The sequence below is a fragment of the Indicator indicator genome, chromosome 2, assembly GCF_027791375.1.
Source record: "Indicator indicator isolate 239-I01 chromosome 2, UM_Iind_1.1, whole genome shotgun sequence".
NCBI lineage: Eukaryota > Metazoa > Chordata > Aves > Piciformes > Indicatoridae > Indicator > Indicator indicator.
Genome location: NC_072011.1, coordinates 59576880 through 59603607, shown reverse-complemented (window position 1 = coordinate 59603607; position 26728 = coordinate 59576880). Strand labels below are relative to the sequence as shown.

The 26728-nt window shown below is 48.0% G+C and overlaps 1 protein-coding gene across 5 annotated transcripts; it reads right to left on the bottom strand.

Moving 5' to 3' along the window:
- On the bottom strand, positions 1-26728 carry KAT14 (lysine acetyltransferase 14). 5 transcript variants are annotated; one of them, XM_054398929.1, is made up of 10 exons: positions 26473-26728; positions 21570-21688; positions 18474-18595; positions 17640-17821; positions 16295-16714; positions 13628-14199; positions 12337-12473; positions 11076-11251; positions 5947-6137; positions 1-174 (listed from the first exon to the last, which is right to left on the bottom strand). In XM_054398929.1, exons 1-10 carry the CDS (start codon positions 26726-26728, stop codon positions 1-3), a joined length of 2349 nt encoding a protein of 782 aa, XP_054254904.1. The 5 variants fall into 5 exon arrangements, with proteins under 5 accessions (XP_054254904.1, XP_054254913.1, XP_054254921.1 ...); XM_054398938.1 differs by having other exon boundaries at positions 11076-11185; XM_054398946.1 differs by having other exon boundaries at positions 12424-12473.

Sequence of the window (26728 nt, the reverse complement as noted above, 5' to 3'; positions counted from 1 at the left end):
TCAGCGCCGCAGCCTGAGAAAGAAGGCGTGCTTGCACTCCTTGCTGTCCAAGGGGTAGTACTTGTCATAGAAATCCAAAATGTATTCTTCAGTCTTAAAGCCAAACTTCTGGTAGAGCAGCATAGCAGGGTTGCTTGCAGAGACATGAAGGGTTACGTCTTTGCCCATGCAGGTCTGCCAAGGGAAAAGAAGAAAAAAAAAAACCAAACACAAACCAATCAGAGAACACAGGAAGAATCACAGCGAGAGAACGAGACAGCCTCTGGGGGAATGTGGAGGTGAAGAGATTCAGCAGCTCAGGTGTTCAAGTTTCTTCTAGCTGAGGAAATGTGAGAAAATCACAGGCCTTGAGACAGGAATTGCCACACATAGCAACAGCTGGAAGGTGAATCACAGAACCATCAAGGTTGGAAAAGACCTTTAAGATCGAGTCCAACTCTAACCCAACCATTAAACTATATCCTGAAGTGCCACATTTTTACAGCCACTGTTCTGAGGGCAGCTGCTGGACTCCTTAGCTGACCAATTCCTTAGCACGCTGCCTAGAGCAAAACAATAACATTCCATGTGCGCCAAGAACAACATCCTCACGTTGGCACCCTTGGATTGGCACATGTGCAGGAGCCACCTCCTTGACATGCTGGCACCTCTTATTGGGACAATATTGGGACAACATTGGGACAAAAGATTTTAGCTTTTGTATGTGGTTGGGTTTTTCTGGTTAAGGGATTTATAACAAAGAGTATAAAAAACAGCCACAATAATCACTTCTCAAGGATCTTCAGCTAGGGACTTTGGTTAGGGACCTTTGGTTAGTTCTCTTCAGTGAGGGCTGCTAGGGACTTCTGCTTCTGTCAGTTCGCTTCTTCTGGCTAGGGCTTTGGTGTAGGGATGCTGCTAGGGATATGCTTGGGACTTCTGTTAGCTGCTTTGTCTTTTGAGGGCTTCGAGGACTTCTTCTATAAGTGGGACTCTGAGACTCTAATGCTGGGGATTCCACAACACAGCAATAAAGGACTTCTGGGAAGACTTCTGAGGTTTTCTGCTCTCTGCATTTCTGGAATCTCATTGCTATACAGCAGTGGGGTTCATGCCTTCATTCGTCACCCAATGGCCCTCAAATCGGGGGAAGAACACCACCACATCCACACACTTCTTGAACACCTCCAGGGATGGTGACTCCACCACCTCCTTGGGCAGCCTTTTCCAATTCCTGACCACTCTTGCAGCAAAGAAATTTTTCCTAATCTCCAATCTAAAGGAAAGGGAACACTGCACTCCTCTGAGCCTCCCCTGCTGGGAAACGTAGTCCCTCTGACAACCAAAGCAGGTTTTGGATTTTAATTTGTCATCTTTCCATTGCCAGTTGCTAACTAACTGTTAATTAAAAGTCACCTGGACCCTCAAAGATCTCTTAACAATGGCCCAAAGAAAAGTCAAAGCATGTCAAGAGGATCAGGCGCCGTGCTCCTCCCCGTTAGCAAACAGAGCTGAGCACTCTGGGACCACGCGAGCAGCCCCAGCACACCTCTGGGCTGTCAGGCTGGAATTCCTGTCTATCCCACCCTGCTCCTCTCCCATCCTTCAGGGCACAGCACTCAGGAAATTCAGTTCAGACAGCGAAAGACATAGCTGAAGCTACCTTCAAGATCCCAGATAACCTGCAGATCCCACTCTAACCAGCAGCTCTCTGATATAATACTTTATTTTTCCTGCTTTCATCTAGTGTTTTCATAGCATTCCAGGTATATTGGACCGATGGTAACTCCAAGGGGGAACAGTTACACCCTTTAGGAAATTTCCAAGGTAGATCATTCAAAGGGAAGGCTCTCACAGGGATTTAAGGAGGAAAAAAAGTATAACCAGGAGCCATTTTTTGGGAAAAAAAAAGAAGTTGCAGTGAGTTCCTGCTCTGGCAGGGGGGTCGGACCTGATGATCTCTTGAGGTCCCTTCTGACCCCTGATATACTGTGATACTGTGAGATCATTAAGAAAGTGCAGGTTGGTTCTCTGGGCTGGGTGCATCAGAGGACACCTACATAGAATCATAGAATGGTTTGGGTTGGAAGGGACCTTAAAGATCATCTACAGCCTTCTAACTGTCCCCCATGAAGGACAGCCAGTGTCCCCAAAGAGCCTACAGTTCAGGAAATGACACGTCAAAATGACTACTCAAAGCTCTCTCACACCTTGCAGATACTGAGGCTGGAAGAACTCAAGTACATTCCAATGAAACATGCAGGTCTAAGTGCAATTCCCGGATTTCATTCCAACATATCCAGCTTATGACTGTTTGGAAGAAACTTTCTCATGAATCATAGAATGGTTTGGGTTGAAAGGGATCTTAAATATCATCTAGTTCCAACCCCCCTGCCATTGGCGGGACACCTCCCACTAGACTGGGATGCTCAAGGCCCTGTCCAACCTGGCCTTGGAACACTTCCAGGGAGGGGGCATCCACAACTTCCTTGGGCAAACTGTTCCAGTGTCTCACCACCCTCACTGGAAAGAACTTCTTCCTAATATCCACTCTAAATCTCCCCTCTTCTGACAACAAACCCACCATGGAGGGACCATCTGCATCAACACCTTCTCTCTTAGGTTATGCTGTTCCCATCAATTCATCTCCAAACTCAGCACACTGAGCTAAGAGACAGGGAATTACCCTTCATCCAAACAGGGTCTGGAACTGGCTGTGGAGAGCAGACCCCAATGTGAGCCCAAGCAGGCTGTAAAGCAGCACATAGAATCATCACAGGTCTGGGTTGGAAGGGACCTCCAAAGGTCATCTAGTCCAACCCCCTCTGCAGTCAGCTGGGGTATTCTCAACTAGATCAGGTTGCCCAGAGCCTCACTCTGAATATCTCCAGGGATGGGGCCCCAACCACCTCCCTGGGCAACCTGTTCCAGTGTTCCACTACCCTCATGGTAAAGAACTTGTTCCTAACATCCAATCTAAATCTGCTCTTCTCTAGTTTGAAGCCATTGCCCCTTGTCCTGTCACTGCAGACCCTTGCAAACAGTCTCTCTCCATCCTTCTTGTAGCCCCCTTCAGGTCCTGGAAGGCTGTTATTACATCTCCCTGGCACCTTCTCTTCTCCAGGCTGAACAATCCCAACTCTCCCAGCTTCTCCCCATAAGGGAGGTGCTCCAGCCCTCTGGATCATCATGCATGAAGCACTGTGCTCCATGTTGGTTTTCCAGGCAGCTGCAGCACCACTGCTTCACCCATGTGATGACCAAGGATGAGAAGGTCACAACCACCATTTCTTCTACGTGACCACACGCCTTCTACCACTGACAAAAAGACAGCAATGGAAAAACAAATCCTTTCAGAGAATCACAGAGGGCAGGGATGGGAAGGGACCTCTGAAGATCATCTAGTCCAATGCCCCCCAGATCTAACCTGAGCCAAATATACAATGGTAATCAGCCTCAAACCTGCCTAGCTCTCCTCAACAGGATCATTTTACACTACCCTACCTGCAAGTGGCTGTGATACTTCCTGCAGAGAGTGATGATGGGTTTCTAAAGCTGGCTTGTCAACAGACTCCAACTCTGCTGAAAAACCACGAGGCCAGCCTCTGAGTCCCTGCAAACCTTGGCTCATGGCTTGCTCCTGTTCTCACTAGGTGTTGACATCCCACGTCAACAGACTACAGCTGAAGGCAATTTACTTAACTGCTTTAGACAGAGCTGCTCAGGAAACGTAGAGGGCATCTTTAAAGGAGATTGGTTAGTGGCCTGTGGTGGTAGAGGGGTGGACACTGCAGAGAGCTGCAAAGGTAGAAGAATTACCCTCAGGTGGCCCAGAAGAACAATTCTTAGTGTAAACAAGGTAGTGGTTTGACTTCATGATCTTAAAGATCTTTTCCAACCAACCTTATTGTGGCCTTCCAGTATCTGAAAGGGGCCTACAAGAAAGCTGGTGAGGGACATTTTAGGGTGTCAGGTAGTGGCAGGACTAGGGGGAATGGGACAAAAATAGAAATGGGTAGATTCAGATTGGATGTTAGGAAGAAATTCTTCCCCATGAGAGTGGTGAGACACTGGAACAGGTTACCCAGGGTGGTGGCAGAAGTCTCACCCCTGGAGGTTTTTAAGGCCAGGCTGGATGTGGCTCTGAGCAACCTGATCCAGTGTGAGGTGTCCCTGCCCAAGGCAGGGGGGTTGGACTTGGATGATCCTTGAGGTCCCTTCTAACCCTAACAATTCTATGATTCTATGATTCAAAAGGTATGGATCATTGTTCCCAGGGCTCTGCCAACACTTCCTACCTCTCTCCAACCAAATAAGGATGAGGAAAAACAGTTTCAGTGGTGCATTTTTGCTGGAGCAGCTCATCTTGGCTAAAACAAGCTGTGTCAAGAGAGTTCAGGGAGTGGTAGAACTGTGGGCTCTGAAGAGGCAGAGCTGGGCTCTGACAAGGACACCTGTCTGCACTCAGGCTGGCTTTCCTGAAATGGAATTCAAGGAAATGGATGGAATTCTAGCCACCTCAGTAACAGTGTTCACTCAGACATTTAGTGGAGTTTAATTCCTTTAATACTCCTCATTGAGTTAGCACAGATTCATTTTCCCAAAGTGTTCCAGTAGAACAAAGCCCACTACAAACCAGTCTGAAGGAGGCTGCAAACAGTTCTTTGTTATCCAGGAATTCCTGAAGAGAGTCCAGCAGAGAGCCACTAAGATGCTGAGGGAACTGTAATATCTACCTTAGGAGGAGAGGCTGAGAGAGCTGGGGCTGTTTAGCCTGGAGAAAAGCAGACTGAGGGGGGGATCTCATTCATGCTGAGCAGTATCTCCAGGACAAGTGTCAAGAAGATGGAGCCATACTCTTCTCAGTGGTGTCCAGTGACAGGACAAGGGGCAATGGACACAAACTGGAACACAGGAGGCTCCACATAAACATCAGGATAAACTTTTTCCCTTTGAAGGTGGCAGAGCACTGGACCAGGCTGCCCAGAGAGGTTGTGGAACCGCTGTCTCTGGAGGCATTCCAAACCCATCTGGATGTGTTCCTGTGTGATTTACTTTAGGTGATCCTGCTCTAGCAGGAGGGGTCCCTCTTCAGAGGTCCCTTCCAACCCCTACCATTCTGTGATTTTGTCATCTTCAGCTGAGCAGGATTTGAACCAGAGCATTAAAAGTGAAAGAGAATTATTTGGATCAGTAAGTGACTTGATGCAGTGATCCTGGTCATTGAATAAACCTCCAGGTGTAGCCAAGAAAAGCTCCAATAGATTCTTACTGAACCTTCCCACTATTATTTCATTTACTCCTTTGAATTCCAAATTTAGTCTTACTGTTTTGTGAACTATTGACCACTGAAGAACAGAAAGTTAATCCCAAGGCAGTCTAAATCTACAGCATCTTGCTAATTCTGAGGACCTGACCAGTCTGGTTATTCTTCTGAATGCATTTTATTTTCTGCTTCTAAAGTGATTTCCTCCCCTTATAAATATTAACACAGGCTACAGACAATCTCTGCAGGTGTAAGGAAAAAAACAAAACAAAAAAGGGCAAGGGAAAAGAAAGATAGAAAGAAAGTAGTTAGCATGTGAGAGGATAGAGGAATGAGAGGAAAAGAGAGAATGAGAAGAAATGGCCTGAAATTGTGCCAGGGGAGGTTTAGGTTGGATAGGAGGAAAAATTTCTTTCCTGAAAGAGTGGTCAGGCATTGGAACAGGCTGCCCAGGGAGGTGGTGGAGACACTGTCACTCGAGGTGTTCAAGAAATGTGTGGACATGGCACTGTGGGACATGGTTTAATAGCCATGGTGGTGTTGGGTTGATGGTTGCACTCAGTGATCTTAGAGATCTTTTCCAACCAAAACAATTCTATGATTCAAACACACCACCACTTACTTTCTAGTATTTGCCTGTGTGCACTCAAGAAGGCAGAGCCAGTTCTTTGGCTGAGGTGTAGGATTTTTGTCTTCATTACCTGGATAAGGTGGTAAATCATGAAGGTTGCAATCCCAGCTCTTCTCCACTCAGGGTGAACTAACAGAAAAGAGATGTAAGCTTCGTTGTACTTCACATCTGGCACCATGAAGCCAAAGGCAATGATAACTTTCTTGTAAAGGACCACAACGCTGAAGTCTGGATACTGCAGGCACTCTGACAAATCAATTCCTAGGCAAGAAGAGAGAAACAGCAGCTGGAAGTGTTGCCAACTGTCATAGTTTAAAGCAGGACAGATTTGCTCTTTTACTTCTTCCAAAAGGGGCAAAAGAGAACAGCTCACACAAAGGATTGGATAGGATGGAAAGTTTAAATGGAAAGGCTATTTACAAGCTATAATGCTACAAGTGGTATAGTACAAAGCATTAAAGTACAAAGAAATCCATAGTCTGGGCTTAACACAGAAGCTCATTAAGCCAAAGCTTCTCCCAAACCTCCCTCTATGCCAGCTCAACAAAACTCAGGCTTCCATGCCCCCCTCCCTACCCTCCATTTGTGATGCAGCACAAAATTCAGCTTGGCAGCTCCAGGCCCCAGTTAAGCTGCCCAGAGAGGTTGTGGAGTCTCCTTCTCTGGAGACTTTCAAAACCCACCTGGACGCATTCCTGTGCAGACTACCCCAAGTGATCCTGCTTTTGGCAGGGGGGTTGGACTTGATGGAGGTCACTTACAACCTCTAATGTCCTGTGATTCATTTGCCCTGAGCTGGGCCAGTGCCAGGTTGGACACCCTTCCTATTCCAGTTGGCAAACGCCAAGGCCCTGCCCATAGCAAGCAAACTGGGGCAGCTGAGAGTGTATCAGCCTAACAGACAAGGTGCACCGTCCTGTTCTTCCTGCAAACCTAAATCCAGATGCAGCAGACACGAAACCAGCCTTCAGCTCTGGTAGGGTTACCTGCCTAAGGTTCCTATCTCTTTTGTCCACCTGGTCTTGAGCTCCTGCTGCTTCCTCCTGTGCACCGTCAGCCGTCGGGGAGCTACTCGTGAACTTTGGCGCTATCAGCACGCTCGCTTTTGGCATGCAAATTGCCTAGCGCTGGGCGTGAAGCTGCCTCTGCGGGCAGCGCCGCTTGTGTGAGTCAGAGGCTGGACAGAACCGCCTGAGGCTGGTGCCTTCTGAGTGGAGTTTGTTAGCTCCCCTGATCAGATTGCTGCTGCTGCTGCAGCAGCCTCACATCCAGGCAGCATGTCAGGGCCCAGCAGTGCAGCTCAAGACAGAGAAGGTGGTAATTTTATTTTTTTATGTGGACAAGCCCTAAGTGAGATGCAAGATGTAGCAAAGCTGGCCCACAACTTTTAGCTTCTGCCTCAAACTGGCAAACCAGGTACGTTTGGAACATGAGATAACAAAAGAGCAGAGTTAAGTTTTTCCAGCAATGTTTTATCAGTCTTGATGATAGGGACTGGAGCACTGCCCTATGAGGAGAGGCTGAGAGCCCTGGGGCTTTTGAGTCTGGGGAAGAGAAGGCTGAGAGGGGATTTAATAAATGTTTATAAATATCTGAGGGCTGGGTGTCAAGAGGGAGGGGACAGGCTCTGCTCAGTTGCACCCTGTGACAGGACAAGAGGCAACGGATATAAACTACAGCACAGGAGGTTCCACCTCAACATGAGGAGGAACTTCCTCACTGTAATCATCACAGAGCTCTGGAACAGGCTGCCCAGAGAGGTTGTGGAGTCTCCTTCTCTGGAGACTTTCAAGACCATCTGAATGTGTTCCTGTGTGACCTGTGCTAGATCCTGCTCTGGACTCACTGATCTCTGGAGGTCCCTTCCAACTCCTAACATTCTGTGATCCTGTGATGAGATGCAAGACTTCATAAGGCACCAGACATAAATGAGAAGGTAAATTATTTTCCTGCTCCAGAGTCAAGATGGGTGGAGCAAAACGTGGGAGGAATCGATTGGCAATAAGGAGCCAACTTAATTATCTCCAGGCTGCAACTGACTGTGAAGTGCCTTACATCATGTCTGTGCAGGAACTGCTGCATTCCCCTGAGCACCCTGGAGTCTAGGAGATGGTGCCCTCCTCTCAGCAGATGCTTAGCTGGGTATGGTTTTACCACTCTTCTGCTCAGGAGATGTTTCCCTTCAGGGCATGAATGCACAAGACACCAGGACAGACAAGAAGGGGGAATCTTGCTTCACAGCAGCTCATTTGCAGTAACTACCTGCAAATTATTTCTGCCTTGTGAGAAACAAGAAGAGCTCTGATGGGAAGGGTTTACAAGGAACTACTGGAGAGGGTCCACCAGAGAGCCACTAAGATGCTCAGGGGACTGAAACATCTCTGAGGAGAGGCTGAGAGAGCTGGGCCTGTTTAGCCTGCAGAAGAGGAGACTGAGATGGGGTCTCATTCATGCTGATGAGCATCTACAGAGCAACCATCAGAAGGATGGAGCCAGACTCTTCTCATTAAGCTACCATTTGTTGAGAGAAATAACTGTAACTCTGCCTGAGTTTTGGCATCTGAAGCATCTGTGCCTGAGGGATACTAACCTCAGTGAGTGGCAGCTTAGATGGGCTTAGTTACCTTCTACTAGTGATGTTCTCACTGACTGAATCCTTACATTTTCACCAGTTGGGACAAGCCCAGGCCTTAGTTCTTCTGCCTTCCCAAATCACAAATTCACAGAATGGTGGGGGGCGTCCAGTGACAGTACAAGGGGCAATGGACACAAACTGGAACACAGGAGGCTCCACATAAACATGAGGAAAAATTCTTCCCTTTGAGGGTGGCGGAGCCCTGGACCAGGCTGCCCAGAGAGGTTGTGGAGTCTCTGTCTCTGGAGGCATTTCACACCTGCCTGGACATGTTCCTGTGTGATTGACTCTGGGTGCTCCTGGGTGCTCCAGCAGGGCGGTTGGACTAGAGGATCTTCAGAGGTCCCTTCCATTCTGTGATGATTCTGTGATTTGGGAAGCAGAAGAACTAAGGCCTGGGCTGGCCTGGTGAAAGTGTCAGGATTCAGTCAGTGAGAACATCACTAGTAGAAGGTAACTAAGCCCATCTAAGCTGCCACTCACTGAGGATAGTATCCCTCAAACACAGATGCTTCAGATGCCAAAACTCAGGCAGAACTACAGTTATTTCTCTCAACAAGTGGTAGCTTAATGATGTCTTCCCAGCTGCACAACCCACCCTCTCCTCAGCTGCACCAGTCCACTGTGAGGCTCAGTCCTTCCCATCCACAAAGATACTGTGATTTATCTCCTGGAGTATCAGCTCCTCCTTTTAAACCAGAACCAAGGTGCAATTAATCACCTAATCCCAGCCTCACAAAATAAATACACACCAGATTTGGAGAGTCCTATTTGGAGGCTGATGGGAGTTGTCAGCTTTCTGATTTAATGACAAACAGTTCACAGTGGAACACACCCATGCTCTTTATGGTAAATAAAACAGGGTGAGTCCTGAAGAACTTAATGATGGTGTGACCCAACTTGGCCAGAACTTCAAACACATTATCAGAAGCAGAGAGACTGTAACTAAGAGGTTCAGCCTCTGTTGGGATTGCAACTGTCTCTCAGGAGCTGCAGAACAGCTTGTGAAAGGAAAGGTTACACCACATTATCTCCTCCTCAGTTGTACAACTTGGACAATGAGTAGCACAGAGAGCTCCAATCCTGACTGCACAGCTGACCTACAAACCTTGTTGACTCACTGATCTGCAAGTCAAAACGTAAAGCAAACAGTTACCTGGAGCAGAGCTCTGTACTGTTTGTGCTGGTCTTTTCTAAATTGGTCTGCCAGCCTAATCAGTGTTGTTTGCTGATTAGAAGCTGATCCATGCAGTACACAAACATCACAGAATCATAGAATTCTTAGGGTTGGAAGGGACCTCAAGGATCATCCAGTTCCACCCCCCCTGCCATGGGCAGGGACACCTCACACCAGACCAGGTTGCTCAAGGCCCTGTTCAACCTGGCCTTGAACACTTCCAGGGAGGGGGCATCCACAACCTCCCCGGGCAACCTGTTCCAGTGTCTCACCACCCTCACTGGAATGAATTTCTTCCTAATCTCCAGTCTGAATCTCCCCTCCTCAAGCTTCAATCCATTCCCTCTCACCCTTTCATTACAAGCCCTTGTCAAAAGTCCCTCCCCAGCTTTCTTTCCTCAGTTTTCCTGTAGCTCCCTTCAGGTACTGGAAGGCTGCTCCCCTGAAGCTTGTCTTCTCCAGGCTGAACAGCCCCAGCTCTGTCAGCCTGACCCAATAAGGAGATAAAGCTGATGAGCAGCAGATCTCTGGTGTAAAACTGCTTCCTTAAGTCTCTGATTCTGCCAAATGGTTTCAGTGGATGCTCAGTTTGAGTAACTGACTACTCCTGCTGGCATCAGTGGTGTTACCCAAACCAACCTGTCTCTTTAAATGCTGTGCTAATTAGGGCCTAATTGCCCCCTTCTAAATAATCTCCAAAGACAGACACCAAACCCACAGTCTCCATCTCAACTGCAATCCTATGACATCAGCTAATGGTTTTCTAAGAATCCAGCCAGAAACCAACTGAAGGAAAAATTCGGCCCAAGAATCATAGAACTGTCAGGGTTGGAAGGGACCTCAAGGATCATCCAGTTCCAACCCCCCTGCCATGGGCAGGGACACCTCACACTAGAGCAGGTTGCTCACAGCCACATCCAGCCTGGCCTTAAAAACCTCCAGGGATGAGGCTTCCACCACCTCCCTGGGCAACCTGTTCCAGTGTCTCACCACCCTCATGGGGAAGAATTTCTTCCTAACATCCAATCTGAATCTACCCATTTCTAGTTTTGCTCCATTCCCCCTAAGTCTTGACAACCTAAAAAGTCCCTCACCAGCTTTCCTGTAGCTCCCCTTAAGATACTGGAAGGCCACAATAAGGTCACCTTGGAGCCTTCTCCTCTCCAGATTGAACAATCCCAACTCTCTCAGTCTGTCTCCATAGCAGAGGAGCTCCAGCCCTCTGCTCATCCTCGTGACCCTTCTCTGGACACGTTCCAGCATGTCCAGATCCTTCCTGTACTAGGGGCTCCAGAACTAGACGCAGTACTCCAGGTGTGGTCTCATCTGTTTTTCCTGAACAGAACCCATTTCTTTCTTAGAAAATCAAGTGCTGAAGGAATCTTACCAGGCCAGAAGAATTCATGGCACATGGAGTTTATAGTGGGGATGTGATTAGGCCGAACGTAGCAGTAATCAATAGGTGCTTCTGGCTCAGCCTTCCAGTTGAGATCGTTCCTGTGCGGATACGCTCGGATTTCTGCCAGCAGCCTGAGTTTTGGGGGCTTTGTCTCATAATCACGCCTGCCAACAAGATGGAAAGTAAACACAACAAGCCAGTGAGCAACACCAACTGCCACTGTCCCTGCAGCTGTGTGGCTACTGCCCACAAAATACTTCATGAGGTGCTCAGCTTGGAACAAAAGAGCAGTTCTGCATTCCTTCATTCGAGGGAGGTGATTCTCCCTCTCTACTCCACTCTGGTGAGACTCCATCTGGAGTACTGCATCCAGTTCTGGAGCCCCTAGTACAGGAAGGATCTGGACATGCTAGAATGTGTCCAGAGAAGGGCCATGAGGATGAGCAGAGGTCTGGAGCTTCTCTGCTATGGAAACAGACTGAGAGAGTTTGGGTTATTCAGTCTGGAGAGAAGAAGGCTCTGAAGAGACCTTCTTGTGGCCTTCCAGTATCCTAAGGGGGCCTATAAGAAAGCTGATGAGGAACTTTTTAGGATGTTGGGTAGTGACAGGACTGGGGGAAATGGAGCAAAACTAGATGTGGATAGATTCAGATTGGATGTTAGAAATAAATTCTTCCCCATGAGGGTGGTGAGACACTGGAACAGGTTGCCCAGGGAGGTGGTAGAAGCCTCATCCATGAAGATTTTTAAGGCCAGGCTGGATGTGGCTGTGAGCAACCTGATCTAGTGTGAGGTGTCCCTGCCCATGGCAGGGGGGTTGGAACTGAATGATCCTTGAGGTCCCTTCCAACCCTGACAGTTCTATGATTCATGTGGTAAAGCAGCACCCAGCTCAGCAAATCACTGTCCTTGTGCCAGAGGCCAGGACACTTCTCAGATCCAGAGCACATCAAGACAGGCTCTCCTAACACCACCAGTAAGGAAATCATGGTTCCCATCCAAGAGCAGGTGCAAATGGTGACTATGGTGATGACCCCTCTCTGCCTTGCCCTCTCTTGGGAGATTCCCCTTCCTCAAGCAGAAGCAGTTTAACTACTCAGCTAAACCAAACAGCTATTCTTTCAGGTGTACCATAGGATACTGAGCTGTAGTTCAGGGATGAGTGAGGAGCACTGCCCAAGAAAAGTGTGCTCTCTGTGGGCTGTCAGTTCAGAAGCCAAGAGCAAACTCAACCTCTGACCATCTGTACCTGATGTAGGGTTTCAGGACCCGGGATGTGTAAGGACTGACAATGCTGTGGTCTGTCAGGAGGTCTTCGGAGCCTACCAGCCGATACAGAAACTTTGTTGTCTGCTGTCGAAATCCCTTCATGGCAGGCAGCATTGTCTAGATGCACAAAAAAGAGGCACAACATTTCAGGAAGACTAATCAATGATTTAACAGAGGTGAATCACATCAACAGGGGGAAAATAAGGACATTTTCAACGTGGCAGGATGGATCCACAGCAGGACAGTCCCACCTCAAAGAACTCTGCTGTGGGACCTTTCAAATTTAGCACCCAAACCTATGAGCCACATACATCACCCAGAAAAGGGCTACAGGTCATTTTCCTTCTACACACCACCTGCTTCCAGGCCTCCACCACCACTGTTCTCCTATGGGGACAGGCTGCCAGAACTGGGGGTGATCAGCCTGGAGAAGAGAAGGCGATGGAAGGCTGCTAGGGGGTGGACAAGAAAGCTGGGGAGGGACTTTTGACAAGGGCTTGTAGTGATAGGGTAAGGGGCAATGGATTGAAACGGGAAGAGCGGAGATTTAGACTGGAGATTAGGAAGAAATTCTTCACAGTGAGGGTGGTGAGACACTGGAACAGGTTGCCCAGGGAGGTTGTGGATGCCCCCTCCCTGGAAGTGTTCAAGGCCAGGTTGGACAGGGCCTTGAGCGACCTGGTCTGGTGGGAAGTGTCCCTGCCCATGGCAGGAGGGTTGGAACTAAATGATCTTTAAGGTCACTTCCAACCCAGACCAATCCATGATTCTACGATCAGTGCTTGGGCAGGGCTGGAGTACAAACAGCTGAGACATTTGTGGTGCTGACACTGACAGACAGTTGTGCTGTACAAGCACGTCCCAGGCAGAAAGAGGCTTGTGAGAGCATTGGTGGGGACACAGCCCCAGGTACAAATAAGCCTTGTTCACATAATCCTTTTTGCTTTGAGAGTCAAATAACCTCAAGATGACACTGCTGTCTGCAGCACAAACTCATCTAAAACAGCCAGTGCCAAAAGAATCACAGAATCACAGAATTAACCAGGTTGGAAAAGACCTTCAAGATCATCAAGTCCAACCTATCACCCAGCACCATCCAATCAACTAAACCATGGCAGTGAGTGCCTCATCCAGTCTTATTTTAAACACTTCCAGGGCCAGTGACTCCACCACCTCCCTGGGCAGCCCATTCCAATGGCTAATCACACTTTCTATGAAGAGTTTCTTCCTAACACCCAGCCTAAACCTGGATGAGATTTGCAAATGCTCACCTGGTATCTGTCCAAGATCCTGAAGTCCTGGCTAGTAGTTCTGTATGTTGCTTGCCCTACTGGAGACCTGGAGACACCTCCTTCTTTGGCTCCGTAAATGCCATCGACCAGGAGCAGTGCAGCGTTCACGACTTGGTCCAGGTCAAAGAGTGGGAGTCCTCTCTCCCGCTTGGCCTGCCTGACTATCAGCTTGCGCCTCAGCCTCCGGGCCTCTGGGGTCATGCTCATGGCATTGGGGCAGGCTTCCAGCCTCTTCAGCAGCAGCTTTTCCTCATAGATGCTAACAGAGGTATGCTTTGGAGTTCTGGGTTTAGCATCCTTCTCCAGCTGGGGCTTCCTCTTGTCTCGCCCTCTCACCTGCAGCGATGCGTTTGAGTCGTCAGGATCTTCGCTGTCCCCTTCCATCCTTTCTGGTTTTTCTTCTTCACTCTCCACCTCCTGCTTGATCTGCTCAGCTGTCTTCACTTTTTTTCTGCTTGCTATCACAGTGCCAGCACTGGCTGTCCCACTGGGAGGGGGCACATACTCTATTCCTGGGTCTATGACTCCATCTCCTTCCATCTCCTCATCATCTGCTCAACAGATCGAAATAATCCAGGAAACAAAATGTAAACAGCAAAGCCTCATTTCAAACAGGGCTGTCAGAGGACTTTTCAGCTAAGGACAAATCATGCAGGTTTACCCCCCTCACCTTCCCCTCATTTTCTATATACTTCCGGACATCCTGATTTTGGACAGGAAACACCATAAGAAGAAGCCCCATTTCAGGACACAGAATCAATCCTGCTCCTGACCTCAAGCTGCACCAAGGGAGGGTCAGATTGGATATCGGGAGAAACTTCTTCACTGAAAGGGTTCACAAACACTGGGACAGGCTCCTGATGGTAGTGATTGCATCCCTATCCATGGAGATGTTTAAAAGACACACAGAAATGTCGTGCTGAGGGACATGGTTTAGCACCAGACTTCGCAGAGTTGGAGAATGGTTGGACTCAATGATCTTAAAGATCTTTGCCAAGCACAGTGACTCTATGATGTGCCTTGCAGTTTGCCATCTGAAAACACAGCACTGCTGAGCTGCAGGCTCCTGTTCTTTGATAAACTGTTGAAAATTCCTGAAGACTGGGGATCAAATGGTCAAGCTGCTGAGCTGCATCTTGAGCTAGCATACCCTGGAGGAGTTCTGTTTAATCTGAGCCAATAAAGAGGAGACTGAGAGGGAAACTCATTAATGCTGATCAGTATCTAAAGGCTGTCAGGAAGGTGGAGCCAGATTCTTCTCAGTGCTGTCCAGGGACAGGACAATGGACACAAAGCGGAACACAGAAGGTTCTACAGAAACATAAGGAAAAAAATCTTCCCTAAGAGGGTGGCAGAGCAGAGAACCAGGCTGTTTAGAGAGGTTGTGGAGTCTCTGTCGGCATTCCAAACCCACCTGGACATCTTCCTGTGTGATTTACTGTAGGTGAACCTGCTCTAGCAGGTGGGCTGGACTAAATGATCTTCAGAGGTCCCTTCTAACCCCTACCACTTTGTGATTTGGACTTGCAGAAGCACAGGCTCTGTCCCTCTACAGAACCTGACTATTCTTCTTGCCATCAAAAAGTGCTTTATTCTCTACTTCACCAACTAGTTTGAGGTCTGGCTCTTTAAGCAACTAAGAGCACTCACCCTGCTTTGCAATCTGACTGAAATTTACTATTTGTCCATCACAGACTCCTTTTGGTTGGCAAAAAACCCTTTAAGATCATCGAGTCCAACCATTCTCTAACTACAGGAACATTCCTATGAGAATATTTTCCCATTCCAAAATATTCAATGCAAAATCAGAGTTGCAACCTAACAGTGTCATCTGTGTGGCAGTGAACCTGCCCCTCACTACAAGAAGGACGTGGAGGTGCTGGACTCTGTCCAAAAAAAAAAGGCAATGAGGCTGGTGAGGAATCTTGAACACAAGTCCTATAAGGAGCGTTTGAGAGAGCTGGGGTTGTTCAGCCTGGAGAAGTGGAGACTGAGGGGAGACCTCACTGCTCTCTACAGCTCCCTGAAATCAGCTTGTAGTGAGGTGGATGTTGGTCTCTTCTCCCTAGTGGCAAGTGACAGGATGAGAGGAAATGACCTCAAGTTGCACCAGGTTGGATATTAGGAAATGAGGAAAAAATCTTCTCCAAAAGGGTCATCAGGCACTGGAGCAGGCTGCCCAGGGAAGTGGTGGAGTCTCTATCCCTGGAGGTGTTTAAAAGGCATTTAGATGAGGAGTTTAGGGACATTATCTAACAGTTGTGTACAGGGAGATGTCAGGTTATGGTTGGACTCAGTGATCTTAAGGTCTTTTCCAACCAGGTGATTCTATGATTCTAAGAAACGCTTATGCCCAGTGGTGCAGCAGTTGCTGGGTGAAATCTTCTGCCCTCTGTTTTTATCCAGGATCCCCCAGAAGATGACAATGGCCATTTTTTTTTTTCTTTCAGGCCTTGGAACCTAGTGATAGAACCATGGAGAACTAATCAAGACTTGCATGCAGCTGACACAGACAGAACAAGACCAGTTGCTTTCCATCTTATCTCGAGATCCTGTAGCTCACTGGGAGTTTCTTTCTCAGAACAGCTTCCTAAAGAACTGCATGCAGCTCCTTAATAAAGAAAAACACCCATGAGTGTCTCTTACCATGGAACAGAGCCTGTGGTGGCATCACATCTGGGATGAGATCTGCTTCCGAGAGAAGGCTGGGAGTAGCTGAGTGTGAGGCTGGGGTGCCAGGAGCTGAGAAGTCCAGAGATGGGGAAGGAGAAGGGCTGGTCAGAGGAGTGCGGTCTGAAGAGCTCAAGGAGGAGAAGTCAATGACCTCTCCCTTCTCCAGGACGATATCAGGCCGGCGGCCTCGGCTGGTGAATTTCACGGGGGTGGAGGAAGTACTCCTGTCCAGGAAGCCAGCTGCCTCCTTCTGGGCTCTACGAATATCCTTGGCCTCCTGGGTGCGCGATCTCTTCTCCTTCAGCTCCATGGCCGACTCCACTGGGTTGCGGCTCACCCGCTTCCGCAGTCCCTCCACAGTAATGATGGGATCGAGAGGTGGCTTTGAAGCTGCTAAAGAAGCAGTTTGCTTATAGATACTCGGCTCCTGCAGTCACTGGCTACATACCATATGGGCAGAAAAAACACACTGTCCACAAGTCTTACAAGATGCATCTTCAATACAACAGGTTGCCCAGACATGTGGTTGAGGTCCCCATCCCTGGAGGGCCCTTAGCAATCTGATCAAGTTGGAGATTTCCCTGCTCACTGCAGAGGGGTTAGGAAAGATGACCTTTGAGGGTCCTTTCCAACCTGATGCATTCTCTGTGTGAATATACCCAAGGAATTCACCCCAGGATGTGGAGTGTCCTGGACTAGGGGGAATGGAAAAAAAAAACAGAAATGGGTAGATTCAGGTTGGATGTTAGGAAAATGTTTTTCACCATGCGGGTGGTGAGACACTGGAACAGGTTGCCTAGGAAGGTGGTGGAAGCCTCATCCCTGGAGGTTTTTAAGGCCAGGCTGGATGTGGCTCTGGGCAACTTGATCTAGTATGAGGTGTCCCTGCCCATGGCAGGGGGGTTGGAACTGGATGATCCTTGAGGACCCTTCCAACCCTGACAATTCTATGATTCTATAAACCAAACGCACCCACAAAGCATCATGAAAGGCCCAATCTTGCTCCTCTGCACAGGAAGGAATTTGCAGTTGGCAACACAAGATAAAAAACCCTCCCCAAGGTACAGAGAAGCAGAGAAATTATATATTTCAGCTAATTTCAAAAGCCTTTCAATTGGTTATCACCATCCAAAAAGGTAATGACACATAACAAGCTTCATATGACAGTATAGGTACCAAAGTCCTCTAAGTCAACCACTACAACAGTGTACCTAAGGAACTGTCCATGTACACAGGCTCATGGTTTTAAGTCAACTTTTCCAGTGCCTTCCAAATCTGACCCAGCTAGGAACCCACATACCATTAGGGGAAGGGTTACCTTTTGCCTTTAGTGCAGATGCAGACAATTTCTCTCCTTCAGGTTTCATGGTTGGGGGTTTGTTATGAACCAGCTTCCACCACCCTGGTTCTCCAAATTCCTGTGCCCCTGAGCGGAAAAACAAGGGGCTCCCCACAGAAAGACAGCCAGCAACTGTACTCCACCATGTTGAGGTCTTCTTCCTGTAGTGGGAAGAGAGGGAAAAGCAAGTGTGATGTCCCCACTCACCAGCTGGCCTTTCGTCCTGCAGTCTCCTCTCTCTGAAAGATGGAAAGGGTAAAGTGCTTCTGCCACTGGCACTTATGCAGGGATATGACACACCCAGAGAGGTGAAGGGTGGTCAAGCATTGGAACAGGCTGCCCAGTGAGGTGGTGGCGTCAGTGTCCCTGGAGGTGCTCAAAAAATGTGTGGCCATGGCACTTTGGGACATGGTTTAGTGGCCATGGTGGTGTGAGGTTGACAGTTGGACTCGATGATCTTGGAGGGGTTTTCCAACCGAAACAATTCTGTGATTCTATTTAGAAAGACTCAAAGGCTTTGCAGGTTCATATGCTACCTGAAGGAAGAGAAGAAATCATCCCAAATATTTACATTTAGATTGGTTTTGTGTGACACTCTTGGGTTGGTTTTCCCCTCTAAGAAATCCTTCCCTCACAAGAGCACCCCTCGTGCCTATGTTCAGCTTCCCAATCCTGAAGTCTTCCAATTTTTTCACTGGAGAGGCTCAACAGAGACATCACCAAATTAACCAGGTTACTTTTCCATCTGTAGAACAGGTCTGAGCTCCTTTGGCTCACCAAGCAGCCTTTCAAGGACATACATCATGCCTTTACCTGTTCCCCAATAAGAAGGTCCAGTGTTTCTCAATAAAAGCACAAATATCTTCTTTCCATCTGAAGTACCCCTGACGGCCTGTTCCTTCCAGAGACAAATTGTACATTGCCAGCATGACCACCTGCAACAGAGAGCGTTGGATACAATTGAACCTCTTCTGCTTCATCTGCCCCACCCCACCCGCCCGGGCAGACTGCTCCAGCCTTTGAGAACCCTTTCAGTGAAGGAGTTTCTTTTACTCTCCAACCTAAACCTCCCCTGGTGCAACCTGAGACTATTGTTACTAGGGAGAAGAGATCGACCCCCACCTCACTACAACCTCTGTTTAGGAAGTTGTAGAGAGCAAGAAGGTCTCCCCTCAGCCTCCTCTTCTCCAGACTAAACCCCAGTTTCCTCAGCTGCTCCTCACCAGCCCTGTTCCCCAGCCCCTTCACCAGCTTTGTTGCCCTTCTCTGGACCTGCTCCAGCACCTCTGTGTCTTTCTTGGAGTGAGGGGCCCAAAACTGAATGCACAACTCAATGTGTATCACACCTCTTTGTAACTAAACCCTAGGTGACCAACTGTTCATGACATTTACCCAATTAATTTGAATGCAACTCAGATCAGTTGGGCTGGGACCATCTTTCACAACCACACAGCCTCCTTTGGACACTGCTTCCAAGAGGGACTTTCTCTTCACTGCCAGAGAAGTTTGAAATTAGTTTTTCATAGAGGGTTTGGCCTCCTTACAGTTGGCCACAGCTTTGTGAAAAGTCCTGCTGAAGATCACAGAATCACAGAACGTTAGGGGTTGGAAGGGACCTCAAAAGGGACCAGTCCAAGCCCTCTGACAGAGCAGGATCACCTAGGGCAAATCACACCGGAACATGTCCAGGTGGGTTTGGAATGTCTCCAGAGAAGGAGACTCCAAAACCTCTCTGGGCAGCCTGCTCCAAGGCTCTGTTGCCCTCACAGTGACTAAGTTTTACCTTGTGTTCACATGGAACCTCCTCTGCTCCAGCTTGCACCCATTGCCTCTCGTCCTATCACTGGACATCACTGAGCAGAGCCTGGCTCTGTCCTCCTGATACTCAACCTTCACATGTTTATAAACATGAATGAGGTCACCCCTCAGGCTCCTCTTCTCCAAGCTAAAGAGCCCCAGCTCCCTCAGCCTTTCCTCAGCAGGGAGATGTTCCACTTCCTTCAGCATCTTTGTGGCTCTGTGCTGATCTCTTTCAAGCAGTTCCCTGAGATGCTTCTTGAACTGAGGTGCCCAGAACTGGACACAATATTCCAGATGTGGCCTCACCAGGGCAGAGTAGAGGAGGAGAACCTCTCTCGACCTATTAGCCACAGCCCTTCTAGCACGCCCCAGGATTCTGTTGGCCTTCTTGGCCATAAGGGCACATTGCTGGCTCATGGCCAACCTTCCATCCACTAGGAGACTCCCAGATCCCTTTCCCCTTCACTGCTCTCCAACAGGTCAGTTCCCCAACCTACACTGACACATGGGGATACCTGGCAGGCCTGCTGTGCCAACCTTCTCCCCTGCCCAGCCCAACACGAGAAAGCACTGCAGAAGTTACAGCTGATGTTTGAAATGATCTGTTATGAGACAACACAGCACTGCTGTCCCAAAGGATGCAAACAGATGTCTCACACATATTGCTCAGCACAAAACAGCTACTGCCTGATCCAATTCACTTCATGCAGAGGCAGTCAGCACTGCCTGCTTGCCCCTCCAGCACCCTGCTTAGAGCAAGGTGATGTCCCTCAGACTGCCCATAGGGTGGTTGCTGTATAATGCAAATGATTGTGATTGCTCAGGCTGTGCAAGTGACTGGAATAACAAATTCCAGCAAGGACTGCTGCTGCTGGGTAAGCAGCCAGGCTGAAGACCTCTGTTCAGGCAGCTGGCAAGTTTTCTGTTTGTGTTGCACCTCACTAGCTTTACATTTTCCTTGTAAAGGTACAAAAACCTGTTCATGCCCATCAGCCAAACTGCAGTCATTTTGCTTTTCCAAACCTGCCTGAAGCTATGAATTCATAAGCAACATAAGAGGAAGTAATAAAAAAAGAAAAAGGAAAAAGACAAAAATAAAAAAAAGAAGAAGGAGAAGAGAAAGAAGAAGGAGAAGAGAAAGAAGAAGGAGAAGAGAAAGAAGAAGGAGAAGAGAAAGAAGAAGGAGAAGAGAAAGAAGAAGGAGAAGAGAAAGAAGAAGAAGAGAAAGAAGAAGGAGAAGAGAAAGAAGAAGGAGAAGAGAAAGAAGAAGGAGAAGAGAAAGAAGAAGGAGAAGAGAAAGAAGAAGGAGAAGAGAAAGAAGAAGGAGAAGAGAAAGAAGAAGGAGAAGAGAAAGAAGAAGGAGAAGAGAAAGAAGAAGGAGAAGAGAAAGAAGAAGGAGAAGAGAAAGAAGAAGGAGAAGAGAAAGAAGAAGGAGAAGAGAAAGAAGAAGGAGAAGAGAAAGAAGAAGGAGAAGAGAAAGAAGAAGGAGAAGAGAAAGAAGAAGGAGAAGAGAAAGAAGAAGGAGAAGAGAAAGAAGAAGGAGAAGAGAAAGAAGAAGGAGAAGAGAAAGAAGAAGGAGAAGAGAAAGAAGAAGGAGAAGAGAAAGAAGAAGGAGAAGAGAAAGAAAAAGGAGAAGAGAAAGAAAAAGGAGAAGAGAAAGAAAAAGGAGAAGAGAAAGAAAGAAGGAGAAGAGAAAGAAAAAGGAGAAGAGAAAGAAGAAGGAGAAGAGAAAGAAAAAGGAGAAGAGAAAGAAGAAGGAGAAGAGAAAGAAAAGGAGAAGAGAAAGAAAAGGAGAAGAGAAAGAAAAAGGAGAAGAGAAAGAAAAAGGAGAAGAGAAAGAAAAAGGAGAAGAGAAAGAAAAAGGAGAAGAGAAAGAAAAAGGAGAAGAGAAAGAAAAAGGAGAAGAGAAAGAAAGAAGAAGAAGAAAAAGATAAGGAAAAAGAAAGAAAAAGAGGAAAAAGGGAAAAGGGGAGAGGGGATTCATCGCTGAATTTCATGCACACATTCTTACCTATACCTGATCCTCCTTGTCTAGGTAGCAAGATATACAACAAACAAGAATTTTAGCAAGCCCTGTGGTTGTCCTGCAGGCACAAACATTTTCCTCACCTGTTGCCACGTCAATCTCAATCGTTCAAACTGCTCCTTCCCATCTTCCGAGCAGTCGGAGCACGTAAATCTGAAGAAGTTATCTCCTTTGAGGTAGCTGAGCTGTTCTCTCAACTGACCTAAATCCAAAGGCAAACAACAACAACAACAAAAAAAATCACCTTCTTGGTCCTTTTATAGGCAAAAGTGCTGCAAAAGGAGATTTGGATTAGCTTACAACATCAGGCAGAAGAGTAGTTTTTGCTTTTATCCCCCAGCATCCCAACAGTTCCCAGGAACTCACTGAGAGGGAAAGTGCAGATTCATTTCAGCAGGCCAAGCCAAGGATTTATTTCTTTCTGCTGCATTTCTCATTCCTTCTTGCTTCCCCAAGATAACCTACCTACTGCAATAAATGTTTTCCCACTCTACTCTTAAAAAAACAAAAAGACAAACCCCAAAGTGGACCTGTTAAAGAAAGGTAGTTCAAAGCCTCCCGGGAACACAGAATCATAGAATGGTTTGAGTTGGAAGGGACCTCAAGGATCATCCAGTTCCAATCCCCTGCCATGGGCAGGGACACTTCACACTAGGTCAGGTTGCTCACAGCCACATCCAGCCTGGCCTTAAAAACTTCCAGGGATGGGGCATACAAGCACCCTCTTCCACGTCATCTTTCTGATCACTGCTACCTGTCTTTGCAGCTCTCTCTTTTTCCCTGTCCACAAATCATCCCTGAAGTAGGATTTCCTGTTCACAGCAGCATCCAGGATGCAGGGCAGCAGACATGGTGTGAAGCTTTAAGGTATTTATTTCTCCTGTCAGGGGAAGATCTTCTTTCCTTCAGACTGAGAGCCAACAGAAGGGCCCAACATTATTAAGAAGCATTCTTTCTTTACTGCAGTTTGATGCAACAGATCTCAAACCAGCAAAGCACTTCAACCTATGCCTCTTTGCTGTGTAAAGAGGTTTGTCTGAAAGTTTGTCTGTAAAAAAAAAGTGACCTGCTGGGATACAGCTACCTGTAAAACCCCAGGCAGCCCAAGTTACAGGCTCTAATCGATCAGGATGGAGGGAAGGGACGCCATCCAGAGGGACTTGGACAGGCCCAAGCCAACCTCATGAAGTTCAACAAGGCCAAGTGCAAGGTCCTGCACCTGAGTCAGGGCAATCCCAAGCACAAGGAGTGGCTTGAGAGCAGATTGGAGGAGAAGGACCTAGGGGTGTCAGCTGACGAAAAACTCAACATGAGCTGGCAATGTGCAGAAGGCAACTGTGTGCTGGGCTGCATGAAAAGAAGTGTGGCCAGCAGGACAAGGGAGGTGATTCTGCCTCTCTGCTCTGCTCTCGTGAGACCCCACCTGGAGTACTGTGTCCAGTTCTGGGGCCCCCAGCACAAGTAGGAGTGGGTTCACAGGAGGGCCACAAAGACGACCAGAGGGCTGGAGCACCTTCCTTGTGGGCACAGGCTGTGAGAGTTGGGGCTGCTCAGCTTGAAGGTTCCAGGGAGACCTTATAGCAGACTTCCAGTACCTGAAGAGGATTTACAAGAAAGCTGGGGAGGGACTCTTTAAAGCAGGTGCCATGTGAAGAGTTCACTATTCCTAGCTATAAAAAAAAACCAGCCCAACAAACAACAACATAAAAAAAACCCCAACAAACAAAACCCAACCAACAAGTGCTTAGCAGTATCTGGCTTTTGGATCTAACAAGGGTGGCAGAGGGACCAGGCTGCCCAGAGAGGTTGTGGAGTCTCCATCTCTGGAGGCATTCCAAACCCGCCTGGATGTGTTCCTCTGTGATTTAGTCTAGGTGATCCTGCTCTAGCAGGGTGGGGGTGGACTAGATGATCTTAAAGGTGTTTCCCAAGCTCTGATTTGAGGCTCCTTCTGGGATGTCAGCAGCCTTAACATCTTGAGGAACTCACTCAGCTGTCTCTGCCTGAATACCGTGCTCCCCACCATCAGGAGGCTGAGAGACCTGGGGCTTTTTAGCCTGGAGGAGACTGAGGGGGTATCTGATTAATGCTCATCAATATCTAAAAGGTATAGGTCAAAAGGGTGGAGCCAGGCTTTTTTCAGTGGTGCCCAGTGGCAGAATGAGGGGCAATGAACACAAACTGGGACTCAGAAGGTTTCACTTATATGTAAGGAAAAGCTTCAGTACTTTGAGCGTGGTGGAGCACTGGACCCACAGAGGTTGCAGAGTCTCCTTCTCTGGAGACTTTCAAAACCCACTTGGACACATTTTTGTGCAACCAGATCCAGGTGAACCTGCTCTAGCAAGAGGGTTGGACAAGATGATCTCCAGAGGCCCCTTCCAACCCTTGTCACTCTGTGATTCTGTTCTCCACTCACGAAAGAAGACAGACCCGTTTCTTTACAAGGACTGCCAGCTTCAGACATCCACACAGTTCACAGATCCAAGTGCCTAATGCACATCACTGGGAGTAGGTGGTGGATCCAGCTTCATGCAGTGCCAAGAGAGCCTTTCTCTTCCAACATAAAGTGGGCTGTGGCTAAATAAGGGGCTGCCTCATTGTGGTGGGTTGAAAAATTCCCCACACACATTAAATTTGCCTGGCCAGCCTAATTGGAAGCAAATGAATCTGTCTTTACAAGCAAAACTACAATCTACAATGAAATGCAATTAATATGTACAAAATACACAATATTTACAGGTATTTACAATTGATAAACAGCACAAGAACCCCCCTGGCCAAAACCCTGGGGGGCTGCTTAATAGCTTACTATTCCCTCTCCCTACCCTCCTGTACACAAAGGGACAAGTGTAAGAGCAGAAGGATGTTAGAACTTAGCCAAAACAATGCAGCCAAGGTCAAGCAGAAGCCAGTTAGTATCTCCCAGAGTGAGGAAACCAAAGGAGAGAAAGATTGTTTACCAAACTAATTCTTATAGTAGATATCTCTCCAATGGGATTGTTTAGAACTATCATCATTATCCTTTTTACACCCAAAGATGAATTTCTTTACATTTTACTACTTTCTGTTCAAGATCTGTGGAAAAATTTTAAAGGTACAGCCTAAAACTACCACACTCATCAAACAGGTATGGAGGAGTGAGGCACCACGTTACAAACCACCACAGCAATGCACGCAAGATACAACACAGCTGGCAGGCTGTGCTGGGTTACACCATTCCTAGATAGGGGCTGAAAGAACCCAGCCCTCAGGTGGACAAAAGACACTTGATCCAGGTAGACAGAGAGAGACTTGGTTTTCCCCCTCTTAGGAGGAGGGGCCCCCTGGATCAAAGGTGGTCTGGTTGACAGCAGCTGAACATGAGTCAGCAGGGTGCCCAAGGTGGCCAAGAAGGCCAATGGCATGCTGGCCTGGATCAGGAATAGTGTGGCCAGCAGGAGCAGGGAAGTCATTCTGCCCTGTACTCAGCACTGGTTAGGTCACACATTGAGTACTGTGTCCAGTTCTGGGCTCCTCAATTCAAGAAAGATGTTGAGTTACTCAAACATGTCCAGAGAAGGGCAACAAGGCTGGTGAGGGGTCAGGAGCACAGCCCTGTGAGGAGAGGCTGAGGGAGCTGGGGGTGTTCAGCCTGGAGAAGAGGAGGCTCAGGGGAGACCTTATTGCTCTCTACAACTACCTGAAGGGAGGCTGTAGCCAGGTGGGGGTTGGTCTCTTCTCCCAGGCAACCGGTGACAGAACAAGAGGACACAGTCTCAAGCTGCACCAGGGGAGGTTTAGACCGAGACTGGCCATTGGAATTTGCTGCCCAGGGAGGTGGTGGAGTCACTGTCCCTGGAAATGTTTAAAATAAGACTGGATGAGGGACTCAGTGCCATGGTTTAGCTGATTGGATGGTGCTGGGTGATAGGCTGGACTTCATGATCTTGAAGGCCTTTTCCAACCTGATGAATTCTGTGATTCTATTCCACTCCCCCTTCCTGTCCAGCAAGCCTGTAAAAAGGGCAGACATCTTTTACTGCTCTTCCTTTCCTTGCCTCGCCTCCTCGAGAGAGATCAGCTGCTTATTCCTGCACTGACCACGTGGTCAGGACCTACTTTCCAAGAGGCATCCACACTTTCCAAAGAACTGAATCCATTGCATCCAGGGAATACAAAGGCCATCCAGGCTTAGTTTTATATATTTTCCTATTTATCCTTATCCCTTACCTTTGTAAACCCTCCCTGCTGTTGCTATATATAGATATAGAATCATAGAATCAGTCAGGGTTGGAAGGGACCACAAGGATCATCCAGTTCCAACCCCCCTTGCCATGGACAGGGACACCTCACACTAGATCAGGCTGGCCAGAGCCTCATTCAGCCTGCCCTTAAACACTTCCAGGGATGGGGCCTCAACCACCTCCCTGGGCAACCCATTCCAGGCTCTCACCACTCTCGTGGTGAAAAACTTCTTCCTCACATCCAGCCTGAATCTCCCCACTTCCAGCTTTGTTCCATTCCCCCTAGTCCTGTCACTACCTGAGATCCTAAAAAGTCCCTCCCCAGCTTTCTTGTAGGCCCCTTCAAATACTGGAAGGCCACAATAAGGTCACCTTGGAGCCTTCTCTTCTCCAGACTGAACATCCCCAAGTGCCTCAGTTTATCCTCATAGGAGAGGTGCTCCAGCCCTCTGATCATCCTCATGGCCCTTCTCTGGACACATTCCAGCATGTCCAGATCCCTCTTGTAACAGGGGCTCCAGAACTGGATGCAGTACTATCTATTTTGTTCAAAAATTTACCTCTTTTACTTCCAAACCGATTCCAGACTATTTCTTTTCATGAATTTACCTCTCCTTTCCCCTGCCTCTTTTTTTTTGTTTGTTTGTTTGTTTTACCTTACCAGGAAAAAGCAGGGTGGGGAGAGGGGGGAGGAATCTCAATCTGTTACCATCTGAGCTTTCAAACTCCAGTTAAAACTCAAACCAGCACACAGACTTACTTGCTGGAATCCACTTCTGGCACTTCTCGCAGTAATAGGACATCTCCTCCATCCAGGACGCGTCGCCCTCGTCGCTGTTCAGGGAGTCCCCGCTCTGATCGTGCGATAAATCCACCGAAGCCTGGTCCTCAGACTCAACTATCAGGAGGGTTTCTCCTTCCACCTCCCCCTCCTCCAGACCTTCTGAGGTGGAGGTCCTAGTGGCTTCGTCATCGTGGCGGCTCAGCAGCCCGCTCATGTGAACGTTATTGGCCAT

Bases quoted from the DNA above. Each gene is read 5' to 3' on its own strand.
- KAT14 (XM_054398929.1), bottom strand. From the start codon at position 26,728: ATGGCCAATAACGTTCACATGAGCGGGCTGCTGAGCCGCCACGATGAC. The intron at 18,596-21,569 runs GTGAGGAAAATG...TCTCTGTTGCAG, and splicing joins TGAGATTGACGTGGCAACAG to GTGGTCATGCTGGCAATGTA. The intron at 6,138-11,075 runs GTAAGATTCCTT...CTTCTTGCCTAG, and splicing joins CCATGAATTCTTCTGGCCTG to GAATTGATTTGTCAGAGTGC.